This window comes from Parasteatoda tepidariorum, chromosome 6 (genome assembly GCF_982258835.1).
Source record: "Parasteatoda tepidariorum strain Cologne lab strain chromosome 6, Ptep-v5.0, whole genome shotgun sequence".
Lineage (NCBI taxonomy): Eukaryota > Metazoa > Arthropoda > Arachnida > Araneae > Theridiidae > Parasteatoda > Parasteatoda tepidariorum.
In genome coordinates, this window is record NC_141760.1 from 66,780,584 (window position 1) to 66,797,959 (window position 17,376).

Consider the following 17,376-nt stretch of genomic DNA (forward strand, 5'->3'; position numbering starts at 1 on the left):
TCTTTTCAACACAAAAATAACGAACCTTCCTTTTATTTTCGACAAATTTGGTTTTAAATTCTAATTTATTATTAAAATTTCATTTTACATTTTGTTTCCTAAGCAACAGGCGGTGTTATAACAAAATAAAAATTTGCGGTAATGAAGAATCCTCTTTTGTGATTAAATGGATCCTAATTTTTTAGCCTTTTCTTACATAAATAGTACCTCAATAATTCATTTTATATATTAATATATACGATTTCTTTATTTAATCAGCTATATGCAAATTAATGATGAGTGATGAAAACAGCTGTGAAAAAATAACCACTGCCAATGAAAAACAAATGTATATTTATTGTACAGAGAAAAGAAAGTTATGTAGTGTTATTTGTTTTCGACTTGTTATATTTATATTCAATTTTTCTTCTGTTTACCATCAACAGCTCAACTTTGCTTTTAAGTTTAAACAAGGTATTTTACTTCGAATGAGCTTCTCAATTTTGAATTTGTCTCGAAGTTAGAATTCACTCAACAGTGACCGTGGCGATTACGATTTCATATTATCGAGAAAAAAATTTTAGTTATTAAATTTTAATTATTTTTCACCTTTAAAATTAAGCTGAAAAGAATATGTCAAATAATATGTGGTAAAATCACGAGAGCGAGAAATGTAAGTTTAAGAGTGGACTCTTTAAGTCCAAGTTCAAAGCAGTAAAAATGAAAAACAATTTCAAACATCATAGCGAAACTGATTGTAAGTTAGAAATTGAGTTCGTTAGATATTCATACAAATTAAAGAATTTTAAAGATTAGCAATCTTCAATCCACTTCATGAACTGTTTAATTAAATTTAACGTAAAGTTTAGTGGCCTTAGAACCTTGTTTTCGAATACTTAACTTATTTTTCTAAATATGTAAATATCTATTTATATATCATATAAGATAATTGATTAAAAAAAACTGGTAAATAATTTACGTAATATATATATATATATATATATATATATATATATATATATATATATATATATATATATATATATATATATATATATATATATATATATATATACAATAGTTGCAAGCATATATATATATTTCAGTATTTTTTTTAATTATAAAAAACCGTCTAATAATTACTAAAAAAATCTGTTAGATTATTGGGGAAATATTTTTACTAAAATATGAAATATAAAAAAAGTTAGGAGAATTTCTTTTTCATTCATAATCAAAAATTTATCAATAATTAATTTTGCGAATTAAAAAAAATTTCAATGACGAATTACCGTGCCTCTTAGATCTTAACATAACTGAACGTAAGAGTCAGTTTGAAAAATTGTGTTAGGAAGTGAGCCCAGCTTGGAAGATTTTACTCTTAACGCAGAAAAAGACCATGGTACTCCATAAATTATTAAAATGCTAAATATAATATTTTCCCCTAATTTTGACCTAAGTTTGCAAAAAATAATTTAAAAAAATCGAAAATATATTTAGTAAAAATTCTGCGTCAAAGGGCTAATCTGTAAAAATTCATTATCAAAATAATATGGACGAAATAGCAAAATGAACAAAACAAAATAACAAAATGAAAAATTACTGATTGACTCTTTCACTTATCGCCAATGTTAAATCTGTAATCCATATTGTTATATCTAAAATTAAGTGATAGATGGACGAAAGATAATGTTTTGTGTATCGTACATAAATCAATATCAGAAGCGTAATAAATAATCGAATATATTAGTTCCTTCCTCATTTTAAATTGAAATAACCTTTATTCCCTTAAGATATTCAATTTTCATGTCTGATTCAAATAATAGGCAGATAATTTTAGCACGGAGTATACGTATTTATAATCCTGTTGCATTGAAAAAATACGATTAGCTTTTGATAATTTAAGTGCTCATCTATGACATGAAATTAAACTTCCCAACTTGAAGTGTTAAGTCAAAAGGGTGATACATAAAGTGTTAAGTAAAAATTAATTAGGGATACAATTAATTTAAATTAAATAAAAAATTAATAAAAATGTTCTTTTTTTCTTTATTTATTGAAATAAAACGTTTTTCACGATAATCTCAAAATTCTTCAACGTGATTGGGTTTCTAATAAGCTTCCTTTTCATAATTTTATTTAATTTTTACTATAGTTTAGTCGTTGAAATTCCACTGAGGCAACTCAAGTTCAAATCCTAGTCATATCTGGTTAGTTCGGATTCTGCTCCTACCACAGTGCTGACGTAAAATATTTTCAGTGGTGGACGAATCATATTTTCGACTCCTCGTGCTGTTGGGTTGACCGTGGGAGATTTTCGAGCTTTACCTCTTCATCCAACTCAAATGCTGGTTAGTTTCTTTAAAAAGTCTTTCATTAAGGCAAGGTTGTCCTAATGTTTATCCAAAAGTTCCTTCTTCTTTAGGGTTGGATTCAAAATTACAAGGCTACAGTGTTGAACATTGTTAGTCATAAACCTGAAAATGGGTCGGCTGTTCGATACTGGCTATAAAATAAAATAAAATGTTATACTTGACTTGGTAACAATTCGTATAATTTTATTTTATTTAAATTTATTATTGATTAACATAAATATATTATATATAGATTATTTTATTTATTTATTTTTACTTTTTCTCGCTGAAACTTTAAAAGCGAAACTGCATCATCTGAAGAGCTAATACATCTTTAAATGTTCTTTAAAACTAAAGTCAATGTGAAGCTCAGAACACAGAGCTGCATCTGACTATAGTATTAGAATAACGTGCAAGTAGAGCGTTAAATAAGCAGAACAAAGAAAAAAAATTCAGGACTTATAGTTTTTGGAAAAAAAATTTAAAAAATGAACTTTTAAAATTGTTTTAGGTCACTTCCAGTAAACTGCAAATAAGTAAATAAATAAAAATAAACAGAAAGAAAGGGGAAAAAATATTAATACTCAAGAATAGTGAACATAACGCAAATTGAATATTAAGCAATAAAATAATACATTTTTGAACACAACAATAAATTTGTTAGTAATTAGTAAATATTATTCCCTAATTTAACAATAATATGAATAATATCACCCATCTAGGTTTAATGATATTAATGAAATGCGGCATAACATTCTGGAATGCGCTAGCTTCACAATTAACAAGTTGTTCAACACGCAGATGAACAGTTTGATATCTCTAGAAAGTGTTTTTAAGATTAAAAACAAGCAAAAGTGGTGGTTCCATGCACGTTAGTTGCAAGACCTTAGTTGCAAGTTGAAAGACCTTGTTGCTCTGCTGTCATTAAAAAGAAGTCCTGTCGACTCAAAAATGTCATTATTACCTACTAACACATAGAACTTTCTTTTTATGACTGCGCGAACTGTTAAAGTGCGCACTATACTAAGAACACAGCAGGATTCTTCCAATTAAAAAATAAATAAATAAATCTTTATGAAGAAAGCTGGAAACTTACGAAATGCGTAATTTGTTCGAAAAATTTCAGTAAAATTGATATTACGAAGGAAAAAAAATGCTTACAGGTAAAATTACGTTTAAAAAATTAAAAATCCTTATATTATTCACCTATTAAAGCCATGATTTTTATTTACTATTTACTTGTAAAAGAGCAATTATTTTTTAATAATTCACAGAAACATTTTTAATAAGAAAGTTTCAATGAATAAATGGTAATTATTTTTCAATTTTAAAATTATGTTGGAAAGGATATGCGAAATCGTATTTTTCATGCATATACAAATATGGTAGCATCACAGTATGTGAGTTCAGGGGTGTACTATCAATAACCACTTTAATACTAGGCTTTTTTTTAAAGCTCAGACAAGGTGGATTTTATTGGGTCGAATAGAGTGTCAATTTCGGGATCATCCAGAGGACAAAATGCGTCACATAGAAATTAAAACCACGAAATTCTCTCACTCTTAGCTTGACAGCAAAGAGATTCTCATAATCTGTCAACATCTGGGGATATTTTCCAACAGCACTGTGATCTTTGGGAGCCGAGTGCTGAATTTATATCAACCAGCCATCTCTGGGATACGAACCTGGATAGCCTCATTTGGAGGCGAGCACTCTATCCCTTGAGTCCCTGAGGCTTTGATCATTATCATTCGACACAAAATAAGATGGTCTTTAACATTTACTTATCAGTCACACTTGCAACTAGAAAAGCAACTCAGAACTTAAACCAGACAGCTCAACAGCTATTGAACGCATGTTTTCTACATGTTTGATCCAAACTGAGAAAACTCAAAAAATCCAAAAAGCTTGTCAAGGTTTATAGTTATTTAAGGGGCGAATCAGAACCATAAGAGACTATTACAGAACTAAATGAAACATTCATTTTATTTTTACTTCGTCTATATATCATTAATTACAGAACGTAAATTACAAAAATTGATATTATGTGATATAATTGGTATAAGAAAGTCTGATAAAATAAAAAGAGTATAATGTGTACCATTTCTGCTATGTTAAAATATTTTTTATTCTTTAAACTTTTTATTATATATATAAAATCTACATTTTTTATTTCCATATAATGAAAATTTCAAAAATATAGTAAAAAATTTTCGATTCACAATTTTTTTAGAAAGTAATCAATATTATTAGCTTAAAAATCGTAAATTATTTTGAGAAAAATACTGAAAAATATATGACAGTTGTAGTAATAACAGAAGAAAAATGATTAGCAAACCAACTCCCTTTTTTTAACATTTCTAAAAAAAACTCAGTTAAATATGGGTTTTGCTGGTTCCTTTTTTTAAAAATAAATAAGTAAAAAAACCACCTAGAGTGAAAAGTCAGTTAAAATGGTTAAATTGCATGTAAATCAATGTACGAAAATTAGATTCTAAACTCTATGTTAAACCGGATATGTCAACTCTAAAACTAAAATAAAGCATTCCCACAACAGCCTGTCATGGGGCAGAAGGTCATAAAGATAAGGGCTTTACAATATCGTGACCAATGGCATAACTGTGACAAGCATTGTGCACGGGCCACCTTTACTTTCCAGATTAGCTGGCACCCATCGATCCGAAGCTGGGTTTAACTTCAAGCCATTGCTGCGGATCGAACCTTCGCATTCACAGTTTAATGCCTTAACCACTCAGCCATCACGGCTCCCGTCTCTAAACTTAAAACACATTCTCAGAAATTTAAAACAGTGCATTTTAAAATGATGTCTAGAGCAACAAAAATAACATCACTATAACTCAAACATAATATTTCAATCTAGACTCTCTCAAACATAATATTTCAATCTAGAAGGAAACTAGAATATTTAAATTTTCCGAGTAATAATTTCAGTCGAAACTAAAAATCACAGCCAAATATTAAAACTATATCCAAGTTGCTCCGTATTATTTCATAAAAGAAATAAGATAAATAATAGGCTATAAATATTTCATTTATTGCACGTTTTTCTATTTCCAAAACATGGACCCAGTTTGTTAAAGACAGTAATTTTTCGCTAGAATGCTCTTTTTAAAGCTGAGACATTTTTGAAAAATTCTAAACACTTTTCAAGATTATTTTAAAAGTTTATTCTAAAAGTAATCAGTATTTTCCACAACATTTTTAGTTAAAAGTTTACGAAATTCCGTTATTTAATTTAATAACATATCAGCAAAAGAATTCTGAACTGTTTTTATACCCAACGACTGGAAACGTAAAATGTAAGTTTAAGGATGAATGAAGTGAATAGTTTAAAGTTAAATGAAGTGAACTTTTAAAACCAAGACTCTAAAATATATTAAAAATTATCCCGGCTGACTTTGTTTGGACACTAATCTACCAATTTACTATACGCTATTTATACTAATTGCACTCGTTTAAGTATTAAACAGGTTAAGTATTAAATTTGTTAAGTACTAAAATATAGCTTCTGCAATTGACTTTAGACCAAAATATTTGCTCCTTTTAAATTTCAAATAAATTTTTCTCCGATATCATCACAAAACGGAGTTGAAAATATAATACATACACAATATATATATATATATATATATATATATATATATATATATATATATATATATATATATATATATATATATATATATATATATATATATATATATATATATATATATATATATATATGTGTGTGTGTAACATAAAAAGCTTCTATTAATCTTTTTATGTTAGTTTCTTTGCTATAAAACAACTCCTACTTTATTACTAATTAATTATTCTATTCGAAATTCTTTCTCACACTTTTAAAAGCCACATCCTGTTCTTAAATCTATTTTTGGCTCAACTATGCATTTAATTAAGAGCAGGACATATTTCCCTTTGCTCTGTGTGGGAAACGCTCGATCTCTATCATAAACCAATAGTAATCCTTGGGACTTCCCTTTTCCCCTCAAATATAACAAAATAGAGGGAAATTCCTTTGCTACTTTCCCTAAGATAAAAACTTAAGCCTTAAGCACACAGTTTTTGAGTGCGATTTTGAGCTCCGCCTTTGCTAGAAAATGTCTTAAATATACTATGTGAAGCTAATAAAATATTTTTTGCCTTCCAACTGCTATCTGCGTGGCCTAACAACACTCACCATGACTGCTACCCTTTCATACATATATATATATATACAAATGAACCTGTTTATCTCGAAAACCTCTGTATCTCGTGATTTCTAAAATTATCTACATTTGCTGTCTAAAATCAATGTATTTTCCATTTTTATATCGAAATTTTTTTTTTCAAACCTCCGTTTTTCGAATTTCTAACAATAAAGCACAAATTCCCAAACAACATAACTTTCTTTATCAGTAGAACTTGCAGACAGAGATGAATTTCGTGAACCCACTGGAAGTAAGGATGAACAGGTTGGGATGTTTCTTAGAATGTCGGTTACTATCCCTGCACTTCCTTAACGAGAAAGGAATACAATGATTCTGGCAGTAAGAGAGGGGTTGATGAGTAGTGACCACCAGGAGTTAGCTTTTCAACATAGATAAGAAAGCTAGGAATAGAAATTCATTTTCACCTCAAAATTGCAACCAATGGATTGAAGGATAATTAAGAGTTTTAAAGGGAGAAAAACTATTGATGTTGGACTATCAGAATGACTGCTGTACCTGGAGAAATGTGTCACTAAAAACTATCCAAAATGGTTTTAAAAAGGCTGGTTTTAAGAATAGCTGTGAAGATGATGAACAAGAAGTTGAAGGAATCAGTAAAGAGGAGGAAACTGTTGACGCTGGAAATGCAGTGCCAAATTTGCAAGAATGGAATGTAATAAAATCGGGATTTATTATTGACATTAATTTTGAAGATTTTTACAAGTGGACAACTGCCTAACAACGTGCGAAACATTGACAGATGCGGGAATCATAGATAATGTCAAGGGAGTATCAGATAAAGAAGCTGAAGATCATATTGATGAACCAAAAGAGAAAGAAAAAGAGGCAGAAAAAGACGTAGAACTCTTACAAACTATTCTTGAATCCCAGGAAAATGTTGGCTATGAGGGATTTGCTTCTCTTTCTAACCTCAAAAGAATAATCGAAACAAAGAAGGTTAGACATCAAAAATCTTTGAAAAATTATTTTCAGTGTTAAATGTATGTTTAAAAATTTTTTATGTAAATAGGTAAGAGAATTGTATGTGGTATAATCAATATACAAATCTACCTATATTTTTCTACTAAAAGCAATTAAAGCACTTTTAATGGAATTTCCTAATTAAATTAAATTTTTTTTAAAGTATTTGTATAACTCGAAACCTATTTATCTCAAATTTTTCGCCTTTCCTGAGATTCGAGATATGATTCCGTAATTATACGGTAAAATTCCGAAATTTATGTGAAGTTTTGAAATTTACTGAAGTTATTCGCCATCCTGGAGAATCTGACTGTAATGAGCCAATTATAAATATTTTTTGCTGACGTTTTTAATAGTTTGTTCATAAAGAAGAAAAAAACATTAGTTTTCATTCATTCTACGCAGAAAATAACTTAAAATTCAGGCCTCCTTATATATGATATTATATACTCTGAAAATATTTACAAACATGCATTACTAAAATGTAATTTTTTTAGTAGCTTTGATGTTCAACAAAAGCAAAAACTTCTGCATTAAGAGTGTACTTTTAAAGTCTTTTAAATTAAGTCCCATGCTTTTATTATATGTAAACAAGCTTGTTATAATTGCAACGAACAATCATACTTTCAAAATTACCTCTTCCACTATTTTTTGTTCTATTTAAAAAATTTTGAAGATACTTGTAAAACTTTTACCCTCTTTCTTTATGCAAGTATATCATATGGATAAGACTGAAATTATTGGGATTCCATTGACATTGGGTTGCACGTGAACAAAAATATTCACACGCTTTGATTAATAAAATATAGGTATTTGCTTGTTTTTCTATTGCAGTTAAAAAAGGTGTACAGTATAAAACACATAAATAAAAATTCCTTTTAAAAAAATAAAATATAAATTTTTGTCAAAAGACTAACCAGAACAAAACGAAATGCACCAAATTAAACAGAATTATAAATTTTATTCAAAAGAAAATATTTACAATATTTTACAACATATTAAGACGTAAACAATTTTGCTTGTTGTCGGATCCAGTCCACAGACACAGCAGCTTCCTTTATTCGCTCCTTTTCCAAATCCCTATTTCAAATAAAAAATCAGTAAATATTGGAAACAATTATTATATCATACAAATAGTTTCCCCTACTGTTTTGTGAAGTTTAATGCAAATGCAAATTTTACCGCCACATTTCGCAAGAGAAATTTTGTAAAATTAGTTTCAAATTTCGCACTACAGTCAAACCTCAATCCATCATTCATGCACCTTTAATTTTTCTGTATATATCATCTTGTAACGGTCCCGTCACAAAGGCTATTCTTATAATCACAATAATATCCCCCTTTAGATCATTTAGGAAACTAGAAAATTACCATGTCAATCGTTCAAAAATCATACGGACATTTAAAAATGGTGAAGAAAAATAAAACTCCTGATGCTAATGAGTAAAAAGAAGAGGATTTATTACAGTTTGCAGAATCAGTTGATGAAATATTGAAACGTGTGGTCACTGTCGGTCTAAGAAATGGTTGCAAAACCTTTAGAAGAGCAAAAGTGAAACCAAAGCAGAGCTACAACCAGAGCCAACATTTGCAGAAGGCTTCAATATGTTACAAATGTCTAAAATTTATCGTTTGTGCTAAGATATATTCACATCAAAATTTCTAAATATTTTAAATAAATAAATGCATTCATTCTGTTTCCTTTTTTTTTTTGCATTGTAAATATCTTTGTATTAAGTACTTAATTTTTCCAACTATAATTTTTTATACTTATTATAAATTTCTCAATTTTCAAGTCCATTATTTCGTTATTACTTTATGAATATTTTCAAGTCATTATATATTATTTTAGGTTGATCCGCATTCATTGTATCTATCGTTCACAAAGAATAATCTCACAAGAAATAATGGATCGAGATTCTACTGTATTTACTATATAGAATGTGGCAAAAAATCCTCTTGAATTATCCAGCAATTAAAATCTAACACCAGTTTATAGGAACGGTTCTGACAATGCTTCGTTTTTTAATTTTTATTTCAGCAAATACAATTGAATCAATTAGTCTGAAAAAAGGAGGTCTTCACAGGATCCATTATGACATATTTTTAAACTTTATCAGAATGCTTTTTCCTTGCAATTTCACCAAATTCTTTAAATTTCACTTTTCTAAATAAAACTAAATATTTTTAAGAAGAATTTAATAGTTTTCTAGTTTAATTTGAACATTTAATAAATGTATGTGTTTTAAACATTTAATATGTGTATGCAAAATATTTTTGAAAAATTTTAATTTAAAAATATTTCAACTTTGTAAAATCATTAAAATTCAAAAAAAAAAAAAAAAAAAAAAAAAAAAAACTTTTCTTATTGCTTTTTATAAAATTAAGGTTGGTTGGATTATGAAAATTTTTGGATTGCAAATTACCTTAAAACAGTTATTTAGTAATTTAATGTTAACATACTTCTTACAGAAGATATAAATATTCAGTTTTCATACAATTTTATAAATTACTGTAAAACAACCTAAAATGACATACTTGTCTATCTTCTTTTTTTTCTTTGATGGAGGATGTTTGTTTGAAACAGAAGGTGGAATTAATTCATCCTTTAAAATAGGAGATCCAGGGAATAAAGATACATCTCCTTAAAGACCATACAACAATTATTACATTTTAAATGATCAGTTTAAGTAAATAAAAATATTATTCATTGATCACAAAATTTTGCAAAAACTGTGTCGTTATTTATTTTACATAGACAAAAGAAAAGGCTTTAATAAAGTATTTTTAAATCAGTAAGTTAAGATGACAGATATTGAGTGATGCAATGGATACCAACATATTAATAACAGTAATAATAATTTTATATTATTTTAAAATTTTCTATCATAAATTTTGTTCTTTGAAAGACCAAGTGTGGCATGCTAGCTTGTATCATAGAATTAGGTGTGTGTCTTAATATAACAGCCTCTTTAAAAACAGGGTGCTTTTTTCGGCCCATTTTTAAGTCATGTAGGTGGCGTCTTTTAAACCCCCACACATATATTGATAGACATACAATCGAACTTTGACATCATGAACTTTGATAAAAAGAATTTTTTAATAGGACAAAAAATCTGGATTCTCAACGTGTTTGCTATGTTTCTAATAGAAAAATATTCTTTTTCAGCTGAATATTTACCTCCGTTACTATCAATTTCACAAAATGTTATTGACTTACATACAGGAAAAAAGGGCCAATGAAAGAATAAAGTCTATTAAAAACACTACGTTTAGATGCTGTGTTATAATTAAAACAAAAAAATAATAATAATGAAACAAATAAGAACAAAATTCTAACTTCTAAAAACAAAAAGTGTTGAGAAAACTACGAAATTGACTTGCCCAAATGAAACTAAAAAAATCAGCAGTACAAAACTCATGGTTCAGTATAAAGTAATCTAGTTTCAATTCTTCAAATTTTGCCATTTGCCTTTAAGAACATAAATTAACAAATTTTAGAACTGAACAAATATCTGCTTCCTAATAATGTATAATAAAAAAATACAATTAAATTATTCTATATTAAATCTATTCTAATTCCTTAAAAAAAAATCTATTCAAATTCCTTAAAAAAAATCTATTCTTATTCCTTAAAAAAAAAAAAAAAAAACATAAAAACTTTGGCAAAAAAAAAATACTTTCCACATACTTTGCATAACATTTGGTCGAATACTTGGCTAAACATTTCGCCAAACGAATATTTGGTAAAACGGTTGAATACCGAATAGTGGCTTAATATTCGCTCTATCCCTAATTACATGTGTATCCCGCAAAAAAAAAAGAGATTACTCTAAATAATTTTTGATCTAATGATCGAAGCTACACATTCTTGGACTTATTTCTTAATGGTTCAAAAGGGTGACCCCAAATATCCTGATTAATTAGTGCATAAGATGTTTTACGTTAAGAAGTCAAGAAACCAGAAACAAAAATTTACTTCCTCTGAATAAACATACCTTTTTTTTTTCAACAGATTCAGATTTATGACCCTCAAAATTTGGGGGTAGCCATAATCTGAGAAATATGGTCCCCATAGTTTGGTTAAGAGAGCAATCCAAAGTTTTGACCCTTAATGTTAATTTTATTTATTGTGTATTTTGCCATATCTCGAGAACTTTTAAAGCGAATTGAAAACTCTTTGCACACAATTATAAAATTCGCTTATCCAAATATAAGTCCAAACAAAAAATAAATGTAGTAAATATTTACCATTTTTTATTTTTTTCATTGAATACCTAACAATCACAAAATTTTTGAATTATAAGATATTTAAATTAAAATTACTTTAAAGTATCTAATTTTACAGAGCAAAATACAAAATTTGTGAGAAATCGATTAAATAGTTCCTGAAAAATCAAATTTTAAATTTATGACTTTTTTACCCTTTGAACAGTTAAGAAAGAGAACAAGATCGTGAAGATCTGATTATTAAATCAAAAGTTATTCAGGGTAATCCTTTTTTTTTTGGTGCACTGCATATACATTGGTATATGAAATACCTACAACAAAAAAAAGGCAGAAATTTCTAATTTTTGCAATAAGATACGAGAGAAGCATGGTGGCAAAATAATAAGAAAGTGGTGACAACTGTTTCATGAGGTTATCGTAAAATTTTAAGGCTTTGATTTCACGTCAATTATAGTTATAGGTACCATTGGTCAGTAGAACACAAATATTTTTAGTGGATAGAAATACATTTAAATATTTTATTCAGAGTTCTTCCGAGGAATAAAAAAGGGTAAGGTACTTCTCATAGAAAAGGGCACTTTGAGTTTTAAAAAGGTAACACTTAGCAGATTTACCAAATGTGTACTAATATTATGTAATAACTGAATTTATCCTCAACAATTTTTAAATTACCCTCTCATACTATTTTCTGGGTGTATTTCAAAAAATAATACTCACCCATTACCAAAATAAGAGAAAAATTTGTAGTTTATAAAAAATAATTAAAGGCATGCTGAAAAATAATCTCTGAGCATAAATTTTTTTCAAAAAAAAGTAAACTAAAAGATGATTAATTGATAAACAACTTGAAAGCTTTAGCTATAATTTAAACTGAAAATTGTGAGACAATGATCATTTAAAGATGCATTTAAAAAATATATTTATAAACTATTTTTAAAGCATTATTCGCTTTCGAAGTTATTACTATGAATAAAATTGAAACAATATACATTCTTTAATTATCCCATAAAAAGCTAAGACCCTTATTATAATACCTTTTAAAAAATAAATCAGCTTCATTAATACCAAAAGATCTATTTTCTCATAATGAGGGTTAAGTGAAGGAATAGAAAATAAATATTGATTCTAAAGCTAATTCCCATAAAAAACATTAATAATATATAATTCATTATCTTGTTTAAAGGAAATTAAAACATTCATTAATACATTTTTAGAAAATAATTTAACCTCATCATAAAATTAACTACCAAAATATATAAATATCTATCAGTAAATATGCTTATATACAACTAAAAAAAACTCACCGACTTCAAAATGAAATAATTCGGAGTCAGAATCTTGAACTTCTACTTCCTCAATTTGGCTAGAATGAAAAAAATTACAACCGTAATCTTATGGACCATCACTAGCAAAGTTAGTGAATTTTTTCTGAATAAAATTATGGAGAGCTTCAACTTACTCACCTTTCAATAAATTCAAATAGTTTATCTGATAAAAACTGACGAAATTCTTGATGTGCATCCTTGGTATTTACGTTTCCATCATGTTGAATCCTAAAATAAATTAAGTAGGAAGATTATCATTCTGTTTTAAAAATACAACTAAATGCTGACTGTATTGTGCATAAGTAAGGTTGGACAACATGATAATTATTATTAAAGGTTCCATCCAATTTTAAATTTTATAATGTAGTAATTTGCAAGCAAAAGAGAATATGCAAGTGGAAGCTGCATAAAAAGCGACGGTGATAAATATTTCAGACAAATTGCTTATAGTTGTATTGAACTATTTAAGGAAAACTGATTAACTATTATTACTAACTCTACAAAAAAAACTTTGGAAAATATATAATGAATAAATCTATTTACAAAAAATTCAAACCTAATTTTACATTGCTTTCAAAAGTATAAAATAACAATTAAAAACTTTATGAGAAAAGACATTTAAGTTTATTAAAATGGAGACAAATTTGAGAACTTAAAATGTCTCACAAATATCTAATATTAACACTTACTCTTTTCTTTTATTATCATTTCTAACACCACGTTTGTCATATTGAGTGGATGTACTAGTTTTTTGATTATACATTTTACCCAATTTAAAATCAAAGAATGAAACAATAAAATATTGTAATTACAATAATAATTTATAATAATACATTATTAATAATCTACTTCATTTTAAAATTGCGGGACGAGAGTTGTTTATTTACTTTTTTTATATAATTTGTTGCCAAAATAAAAAATCTTTTTATAACCTTTTAAAGTACACTTTCTTTCATGACATTGAATCAAATTTTCGTACATGCGTTATCGTGTATGCGTTACCAGAACTTCACACTGCATTCAAGACATCGCATTTCACGATCGCAGCGATCCAGTACGCCCTCTAGCGGATAGGTTATTTCCGGTTTTTATTTGTTAATTTTTAATTTAGTTCTATCAGAATCATTGGCAGAGTCGGACGCCATTTTCTTAGCAGCAAATAAAAAGCAAAATTTCCTTAAAGAAAAGGCAGAAAAACTTGAAAAAACTTCGCAGAACAATGATAAATCTTTTGGAAACAGATTTATTTTATTGAGATTACATACATTTGCTGACTTGTGTGCTCAATTTGGAAACAGAACACGCCAATCATTTGAAGAAAAATTTTTCAATAATTTTTACCCTTTGTATTATCAACAAACTTGCAACCAATAACTATATCAAACATTTTTTTTTACATTTAATAAGCCACAATAAAGAAGGACCGTTACAATGCTACATTAAGGACGTTACCAGAGAGCAACTGAATGACTATACACAGGTATTCGTCTTATACAACAACGCCCCCTATAATTCCTTGCTATCGCGAAATGCGAGCATGAACATTTGGAAATGCGAGCATGAACTTTTTCGTGGTTGAAGTGCTGATGACACTAGGCAACCAAGTGGAGGCAACTAAGTTAAGAAACCGGTTTTTGGCTTCTCGTTTGTGATCACACGTTACAACCTTCGCTTGTTCAACAAACTCTGAATAGTCCAATACCAGAACTTATATTTTTCAATAAAGTTTATTGCTAAAAGCTCTTTTAATTATCATGGAAGCGATTATTGACGATGTGCTTGAAGTTGGCGTTGAGCTGATAGCAAAACAAAATAATTTCTTTCGTTTGCTTTCAAAATTTCATTAGTACTCGGAAATATCTGTCAAAGAAATATCTATCAAAATCTGTCAAAATGAGTTTAAAAAGCTTAGCGTTCAAGCTATATAATTTTGAATTTTCAAATATTTAAACATTTGTAATTAGTAATATGCTAGTTTTTTTTCATTCACTTTTAAAATTCAATAATAATTTGTAACTTTTAATATCTCCACAGAGGAAATTAGTTTATTCGCATAATCTTTGTTATTTATGTCCCAAAAACAAGGATACGTTTGAAAAATTTCAAAAAAAAAAAAAAAAAAAAAATACATATATCACTAGAATTCCATTTAAAACTAGTCATAGTTAGAAGATTGAACCAAGTTTAAATTTAAAAGATAAAAATTCAGGATGCGTCAGAATCAGCACGTGTATTTTGTTTACTAAATGGTTGCTTGTTAAGGTTGAAAGTATTTGGAAACTACTATATGACACGTTTCAACTAATCTGGCTGCTCCACTAAAGTTGAAAGGTTTTAACTTCAGTTGCTGGTTGAAAGCAACCGGGCAACCATCATATGACACGTTTCAACTTCACCGAAACCGCTAGTTGCTTTCAACTAGGTTGCCTCGTGTCATATAGCCTTAATGTATTCCACAAATCAGGCTCTCGTTCGCATCTCTGAATTCGCATATGCGAATTTTTAGCATGCAGTGTAAATGGCAATTTTCGCTCTTTGGAAATCACGCACCTCCGAACGCCGTCTTTGGAGAATGCAACAATAGGCGGTTCTCATAATAGTGAGAATACTTATGACAAGTCGCTTTCTAAAATGTCCTTTTTCTTGCTTCCATAGCTGCAAACAATTTCAGAGTCTGACGGGAAACGCTTTTCCATGGGTGCACAAGGGCTAAATTTTTGTAGGGATTAATTGTACTATGTAATACTATGACTAAATTAAATTACAGTCATAGTAATTCTTTAAATTTCACACATAAATTTTTTTTTTATTAACCTGCTAAATACCACAAAAAGATTATTTTCAATAATTTATGCTTATTTGAGTAAGTCTTTTTTATATTACAAGATTTTATAAACTGCAAGAACAATCTCATCATTCATTTATTTTTTTCTGAAAAAATGCAAATGTTACAAAATCTCTTTTTTTACTATTTGTCAAATTCTACTAAACTGATCTTAAATATAGGATGATTCCATATATTATTGAATGACAATTTCATTTGAAAATTACAATAATGAATGCAATCACTCTGGAACTATTTTATAAAAAGAATAAATTAATCTTCACATATCATTGTTATTATCATAATAAAGAAAGAAAACTAATTTATTTTTAAATGCCTTAAAATTTTTAGTTTTACTACATTGTCAATCATACCAAAAGCACCTGCAGAAATTATTCCAAACGGGATAATCAGGAAAAATATTTTTTAAAATGCATAAAAAAAATTTTTTTCAGAAAATAACTTTTCCCGTACACATAAAAATTTTTTTCCAAATTATTTTGATAATTCAATTAACATTACGAAACCTAAAGTTTTTGGCAAAAAAATGTGAATTTTTATAATTTCAATCGTAACCGCTATCGTACCTGCTGTTGGTTAGTACAATTTTCGCATCTATTGAGAGCAGTTGAATTCATATCAGTGGCAGTTTTTATTCATTTTACTCAATTGTGATTTTTAATAATATAAGAAGTAAAATAAAATACAATGAGCATTTCATTCTGCACTATTAGCATATGTATAAGAAAACTCTTCAGCACTCAAATAATAAAGCATAATATAAAGATTAAGCTAAATTTTTCATAGAAATCATAAATTATTATTTTTCTTTTAAAAAATGAGAATTATAGAATTTTATTTTATTTGTTTATGTATTTTGATTTTGGTTAATTTTACATACTTCATAAATACAACTACACGATTTTGAAATGCAATTATTTCCCACAATAAGTAGGGATATTAAATAACAAATAATTGTTATACATTTTAATATGTAAAAGTTTTATTTTTCATTGTTATACTTTTCAATAAAACTTCAAATTACATTAAATTTTCAATTTTTCTAAGTCATCTTAATCGTTGCGTTTTTTCTTTAGTACTTGTATCTTTTACTCATTACTTTTGGAACTTTAAAAGTAACATTCCCATGTATGTGAACAATTTTATTCTATTTCATTATCTTATTAAAAAAAATTATTTTTGACATAATTTTAATTAGAAATATTCATCTCTTTAGATTTTTCAAAGAATAAATTATACAGAATGATTTATTAAAATCAGTTTATTTATTTTAATTATTTTAGATTTAATTTCAATTGAACAAAGTACATGCAACAAAAGTTTTTGGCAAATAAATGGTTTAAATGATTTTACCTGTTTAGTGTAAAGACATAAAAAACCATTAAATAGACATGCATAAACTCATTTTTTAGTGGGGATTAAGTTGGTATATTTAAGAGACCAACAAAATATAA

General features: G+C 27.5%; 1 protein-coding gene across 1 annotated transcript; it reads right to left on the reverse strand.

The window, feature by feature from the left end:
• Nucleotides 1-8,463: 8,463 nt before the first annotated feature.
• On the reverse strand, nucleotides 8,464-13,982 carry LOC107448437 (uncharacterized). Its single transcript, XM_016063618.5, has 5 exons — nucleotides 13,767-13,982; nucleotides 13,216-13,305; nucleotides 13,057-13,115; nucleotides 10,061-10,166; nucleotides 8,464-8,602 (listed from the first exon to the last, which is right to left on the reverse strand). The coding sequence occupies exons 1-5, from the start codon at nucleotides 13,838-13,840 to the stop codon at nucleotides 8,521-8,523; spliced, it is 411 nt and encodes a 136-aa protein (XP_015919104.2). The 5' UTR covers nucleotides 13,841-13,982; the 3' UTR covers nucleotides 8,464-8,520.
• Between the last annotated feature and the right edge of the window lie 3,394 nt (nucleotides 13,983-17,376).

What these genes read in the sequence shown, in the direction of transcription:
- LOC107448437 (XM_016063618.5), bottom strand. Translation starts at nt 13,840, where the DNA reads ATGTATAATCAAAAAACTAGTACATCCACTCAATATGACAAACGTGGT. An exon ending in CTATTTGAATTTATTGAAAG is followed by an intron (nt 13,116 to 13,215) that starts GTGAGTAAGTTG and finishes TTTTCATTCTAG; the next exon opens with CCAAATTGAGGAAGTAGAAG. An exon ending in AAAAAAAAGAAGATAGACAA is followed by an intron (nt 8,603 to 10,060) that starts GTATGTCATTTT and finishes TATTTGAAATAG; the next exon opens with GGATTTGGAAAAGGAGCGAA.